Below are 6,789 nucleotides of genomic sequence, written 5' to 3'. Positions count from 1 at the left end.
TCAAATGAGCCAAGTCATCGTTAAGTGAAATCATGTCCATGTGGATGCCTGCCTGGTATTACTCGTGTCGGCCAGATTTAATTGGTGGAGATGTAAATATTTGTGATGTTGCTCAGCAGCGCTTATGACAATTTGAGATTTATCTCTATATTTACTTTGTTCTATATCCATTAAGATACGGATCTATATTTTACGAAGCAACATCATCGGCATCTCAATTGCTGCCGGAGTTATTTTTCCGTTCACCAGATTCAGGCTGCCACCATGGGTTGCTGGTGCCGCCATGGCTGCTTCTTCAGTCAGTGTGGTCTGCTGCTCCCTCTTGTTGAAGAACTATAGAAGACCCAAAGGGTTGGAGACGATTCAAATGAGCCATGTCATCGTCAAGTGAAATCATGTCGATGTGGATGCTTGCCTGCTATTACTCGTGTCGCACAGATTTAATTGGTGGAGATATAAATATTTGTGAGGTTGCTCAACAGCCCTAATGACAATTTGAGATTTATCTTTATATTTACCTTCTTCTATATCCATTAAGATAACGGATCTATATTTTACGAAGCAACATCATCGGCATCCCAATTGCTGCCAGAGTTATTTTTTCGTTCACCAGATTCAGGATGCCACCGTGGGTTGCTGGTGCCGCCATGGCTGCTTCTTCAGTCAGTATGGTCTGCTACTCCCTCTTGTTGAAGAACTATAGAAGACCTAAAGGGTTGGAGACGATTCAAATGAGCCAAGTCATCGTCAAGTGAAATCATATCCATGTGGATGCCTGCCTGCTATTACTCGTGTCGCACAGATTTAATTGGTGGAGATGTAAATATTTGTGAGGTTGCTCAGCAGCCCTTATGACAATTTGAGATTTATCTCTATATTTACCTTCTTCTATATCCATTAAGATAACGGATCTATATTTTATGAAACAACATCATCGACATCCCAATTGCTGCAGGAGTTATTTTTCCGTTCACCAGATTCAGGCTGCCACCGTGGGTTGCTGGTGCCGCCATGGCTGCTTCTTCAGTCAGTGTGGTCTGTTGCTCTCTCTTGTTGAAGAACTATAGAAGACTCAAAGGGTTGGAGACGATTCAAATGAGCCAAGTCATCGTCAAGTGAAATCATGTCCATGTGGATGCCTGCTTGCTATTACTCGTGTCGCACAGATTTAATTGGTGGAGATGTAAATATTTGTGATGTTGCTCAGCAGCCCTTATGACAATTTGGGATTTATCTCTATATTTACTTTCTTCTATATCTATTAAGATAACGGATCTATATTTTACGAAGCAACATAATCGGCATCCCAATTGCTGCCGGAGTTATTTTTCCGTTCACCAGATTCTGGCTACCACCGTGGGTTGCTGGTGCCGCCATGGCTGCTTCTTCAGTCAGTGTGGTCTGCTGCTCCCTCTTGTTGAAGAACTATAGAAGACGCAAATGGTTGGAGACGATTCAAATGAGCCATGTCATCGTCAAGTGAAATCATGTCCATGTGGATGCTTGCCTGCTATTACTCGTGTCGCACAGATTTAATTGGTGGAGATGTAAATATTTGTGAGGTTGCTCAACAGCCTTATGACAATTTGAGATTTATCTCTATATTTACCTTCTTCTATATCCATTAAGATAACGGATCTATATTTTACGAAGCAACATCATCGGCATCCCAATTGCTGCCGGAGTTATTTTTCCGTTCACCAGATTCAGGCTGCCACCGTGGGTTGCTGGTGCCGCCATGGCTGCTTCTTCAATCAATGTGGTCTGCTGCTCCCTCTTGTTGAAGAACTATAGAAGACCCAAAAGGTTGGAGACGATTCAAATGAGCCAAGTCATCGTCAAGTGAAATCATATCCATGTGGATGCCTGCCTGCTATTACTCGTGTCGCACAGATTTAATTGGTGGAGATGTAAATATTTGTGAGGTTGCTCAGCAGCCCTTATGACAATTTGAGATTTATCTCTATATTTACCTTCTTCTATATCCATTAAGATAATGGATCTATATTTTACGAAGCAACATCATCGACATCCCAATTGCTGTCGGAGTTATTTTTTCGTTCACCAGATTCAGGCTGCCACCGTGGGTTACTGGTGCCGCCATAGCTGCTTCTTCAGTCAGTGTGGTCTGCTGCTCCCTCTTGTTGAAGAACTATAGAAGACCCAAAGAGTTGGAGACGATTCAAATGAGCCAAGTCATCGTCAAGTGAAATCATGTCCATGTGTATGTCTGCCTGCTATTACTAGTGTCGCACAGATTTAATTGGTGGAGATGTAAATATTTGTGAGGTTGCTCAGCACCCCTTATGACAATTTGAGATTTATCTCTATATTTACCTTCTTCTATATCCATTAAGATAACGGATCTATATTTTACGAAGTAACATCATCGACATCCCAATTGTTGCCGGAGTTATTTTTCCGTTCACCAGATTCAGGCTGCCACCGTGGGTTGCTGGTGCCGCCATGGCTGCTTCTTCAGTCAGTGTGGTCTGTTGCTCCCTCTTGTTGAAGAACTGTAGAAGACCCAAAGGGTTGGAGACGATTCAAATGAGCCAAGTCATCGTTAAGTGAAATCATGTCCATGTGGATGCCTGCCTGCTATTACTCGTGTCACACAGATTTAATTGGTGGAGATGTAAATATTTGTGAGGTTGCTCAGTAGCCCTTATGACAATTTGAGATTTATCTCTATATTTAACTTCTTCTATATCCATTAAGATAACGGATCTATATTTTACGAAGCAACATCATCGGTATCCCAATTGCTGCCGGAGTTATTTTTCCGTTCACCAGATTCAGGCTGCCACCGTGGGTTGCTGGTGCCGCCATGGCTGCTTTCTTCTGTCAGTGTGGTCTGCTGCTCTCTCTTGTTGAAGAACTATAGAAGACCCAAAGGGTTGGAGACGATTCAAATGAGCCAAGTCATCGTCAAGTGAAATCATGTCCATGTGGATGCCTGACTGCTATTACTCATGTCACACATATTTAATTGGTGGAGATATAAATATTTGTGAGGTTGCTCAACAACCCTTATGACAATTTGAGATTTATCTCTATATTGACCTTCTTCTATATCTATTAAGATAACGGATCTATATTTTACGAAGCAACATCATCGGCATCCCTATTGCTGCCGGAGTTATTTTTCCGTTCACCAGATTCAGGTTGCCACCGTGGGTTGCTGGTGCTGCCATGGCTGCTTCTTCAGTCAATGTGGTCTGCTGCTCCCTCTTGTTGAAGACTATAGTAGACCCAAAGGATTGGAGACGATTCAAATGAGCCAAGTCATCGTCAAGTGAAATCATGTCCATGTGGATGCCTACCTGCTATTACTCGTGTCGCGCAGATTTAATTGATGGAGATGTAAATAATTGTGAAGTTGCTCAGCAGCCCTTATAACAATTTGAGATTTATCTCATAATAAGCTATATCTATATTTGTCTTCTTCTATATTCATTAAGATAACGGATCTATATTTTACAAAGCAGCCCTTGTGCATAGATAAACCCGCCCTGTTTTAAATTTTAATGTCAAAAGATTGATGATATTTTAAGCCTTAATGAAGATTCGTAATTTATTTATGCAAACATTTTAATTTACATTATATTTCCTTCGTTCCCCATAAACACAGAACAGAAGAAAATTTACAGAAAAAAATTGAAAAGAACGAGTTCTTCGATACTTTAATTAGACTCGAACCCAATCAATTAGTGGAAACGAACCGGAAGAAGCCATTTGAATGAATGGGCGAATCGTCAAACACTCCCGCCTCCGCTGCCTCCTCGCCGACCCAACGCGATGCCTCTCCCTGGTCCGCTCCAAGTCCCCCCTCGCCGTCGCCCAGATCCACGCCCTCCTCATCTCTTCCGGTACCCTCTCCGTAGACTCGCCGCCCTCGCACCTCCGCCCAATCCTCTCCCGCATCGCCGTCCTCTACTCACTCTCTGGCCGTCTCTCCGCCGCCCGCCACCTGTTCGACCGGATCTCCAACCCGAATCTCCACCTTTGGAACGCACTCATCCGTGGCCACGCTCAGCGCGGCGGCCTTCCCTTCGAAGCCCTCCGCTTCTTCGCCAGAATGGTTTCCTCCAGCCTCCACCCCGACCACTTCACCTTCCCCTTCGCGCTCAAGGCCTGCGCGGACCTCTCCCTCGCCCGCCTCGGCGCTCAGATACACGGGAAGTCTCTGGCTTCCGGATTCGCCGGCGATGACTACGTGCAGAACTGTCTGATCGCCATGTACATGAGCTGCGCGGACACGGACGCCGCGGCCAAGGTGTTCCTCCTAATGAATCACAGAACCGTCATCGCCTGGAACACGATGATATCTGGCTTCTGCCGGAATGAGTATGCCGGGAAAGCACTAGAGGTGTTCGACGGAATGATGGATGCTGGAGTGGAGATCGATGCAGCCACTACCGTGTGCGTGCTGCCTGCTTGTGCTCAAACGGGCGACTTGCAGAGAGGGCGGTTGGTCCACCAGGTGGCCGGCGAGAGAGGGCTTCTGGACGCTCGTGTGCAGAACTCTTTGGTTGATATGTACGCGAAGTGTGGGTGTCTCGAAGAGGCGAGGCAGGTGTTCGATGGAATGCCCAACAGGGATGTCATCGGATGGACTGCCATGATCGGAGCTTATGCGTTGCATGGATTTGAAGCAGAAGCACTTTCACTTTCTCATCTGATGCAGGAGGAAGGGGTGAGACCCAATTCAGTGACAATGGCTTCTTTGCTCTCGGCTTGCTCAGCTTGGCCCTCTTTAGCACACGGAAAGTGCATCCATGGATCGTGTATAAGGCTGTGTCTCGAATCAGATATCGCAGTGGAGACTGCGCTGATCGATATGTATGCCAAATCCAGAAACATGGACTTGTGCCACAGGGTGTTTGCAACTCGTGCAAAGAGAACAGCTACATGGAATGCTATGATATCAGGGTTTGCAAGGAATTCAGCGGCAAAAGATGCTGTGGAGCATTTCAAGCTGATGCTAGCAGAATCAGTGCCAGTGGATCTAGCTACAATTGCGAGCCTTCTACCAGCATGCGCGGACTTGGCAGACTCGAAGCTGGCCAGTAGCCTGCACTGTTATTTGACTAGGATGGGTTTCACGGCAAGCAATGAGGCTATCACTGGCTTGGTGGACATCTATGCTAAGGCTGGCAAATTGGATGTTGCATGGGAGCTCTTCAGTAGCCTTCAAAATAAGGACTTGGTATCTTGGACCGCGATCATTGCTGGATATGGGATGCACGGGCATGCTATCACTGCCATTCGGCTCTTCGATAGGATGGTGGAGTCCCAAGTGGCACCTAGTGAGGTCACATTCACTTCCTTGTTATACTCTTGCAGCCATGCTGGCTTGGTGGACGAGGGACTGAAGTTGTTCAATAGAATGTTGCATGTTCATGGCGTGAAACAGAACACTGATCACTATGCTTGCATGATCGATCTTCTTGGTCGGGCAGGACGCCTGCAGGAAGCATACGATTTGATCCAAGGAATGCCGTTTCAGCCAAACCATGCTGTATGGGGAGCTCTTCTCGGTGCTTGCGTGATCCATGGGAATGTGGAGCTGGGTGAATTAGCTGCAAAACATTTGTTTGAGATTGAGCCTGAGAACACAGGAAACTATGTTCTTCTAGGAAACATTTATGCTGCAGCTGGAAGGTGGGAAGATGTGGAAAGTGTGAGAGGTTTGATGACTGGAAGAGGACTAAAGAAAGCTCCAGGAAGTAGCTTAATCGAGGCAAAAGTATTGTGAAGTAACAGCAAAAGTGTATTAATTATCTGCAAATGTTTTAGAAGAACACTCAGGAATCATATTACGGCCTGAGAATTTGTTTCTTCCTGGACTCCTGTGAATTGGAGACATCATTAACCATGAATCAGACATCATTAGAAAACTAGTTCAATCCTTTCAATTCTATGGATATTCCATGAATCGGAGACATCATTAATTTATTTCCTGCTAAACAACAAATCAATGATAAGGTAGTTGCATCCAACAAATTTAGAGGGCAGGTTTTCCTAATCTGCTTAGCAAACTCTTCTACCTCACTGTAAATTTCCCTTTTAAAAAAAAACGAAAGAAAGAAAGAAGGAACAAACGAAGAATTAATTAAATTGATGTTTGGTGCGTCTCAATTATATGAGCCTCCATTTATATAGCATGGTGCTGCCATAAAAGTCTGATGGCTTCCTAACTCTTGTACTATGGCATCTCCATTTATGAAGTCGATATCTAGAACAAAATTCTGTCTTGATTTTTTTTTTCTTTAGCAAAACTTCTACTATGGTGAGACAACTGAATAGTATGACTCTAGTCTGAGTAATAGTAGAGTTGATGGCCTTGAGCCTAACGTTCTACCTTCTTAATATGCACTATGCGACCTAGATGCGTACAGAGCTCACAATGAAATCAAAACTGATAGTATGCAATTGCAAGCTTTCACTATTGATTTAATAGCTGAAATGAAATCTTGGTTGGTAAAATCAAATCTCGTGTCCGACTGTCTCAACAATATGATCAACTGCGACAAGATAAAGCAAGTAAAAAGAAAATTAAGGGGGTGCTTGGTTTGGGTAAGGGAAATGGAATGAGAATAGGAATGATTATCAATAATAATGAAATGAGAATGATTCCCATACCACCCATTCCTATGGGTAATGGCCCATTCCTATGTTTAGAGGAATCAATCCGTGGGACCCACCATCATTTCCCCAAACCAAGCACCATGTTTCATTCCATTCCCATTCCAAACCCCCCAAACAAGCACCCCCTAAATATGG

General features: G+C 44.5%; 1 protein-coding gene across 1 annotated transcript; it reads left to right on the top strand.

Moving 5' to 3' along the window:
• Positions 1-3,684: 3,684 nt before the first annotated feature.
• Positions 3,685-5,898, top strand: LOC122022406 (pentatricopeptide repeat-containing protein At5g39350-like). Its single transcript, XM_042580395.1, has one exon. It carries the CDS (start codon positions 3,743-3,745, stop codon positions 5,759-5,761), a length of 2,019 nt encoding a protein of 672 aa, XP_042436329.1. The 5' UTR covers positions 3,685-3,742; the 3' UTR covers positions 5,762-5,898.
• The last annotated feature ends 891 nt before the right edge of the window (positions 5,899-6,789 follow it).

Source organism: Zingiber officinale, chromosome 9B (genome assembly GCF_018446385.1).
Source record: "Zingiber officinale cultivar Zhangliang chromosome 9B, Zo_v1.1, whole genome shotgun sequence".
Taxonomy (NCBI): Eukaryota; Viridiplantae; Streptophyta; class Magnoliopsida; order Zingiberales; family Zingiberaceae; genus Zingiber; species Zingiber officinale.
This window is presented reverse-complemented; position numbering and strand designations above follow the sequence as displayed.

What these genes read in the sequence shown, in the direction of transcription:
- LOC122022406 (XM_042580395.1), top strand. Translation starts at nt 3,743, where the DNA reads ATGAATGGGCGAATCGTCAAACACTCCCGCCTCCGCTGCCTCCTCGCC.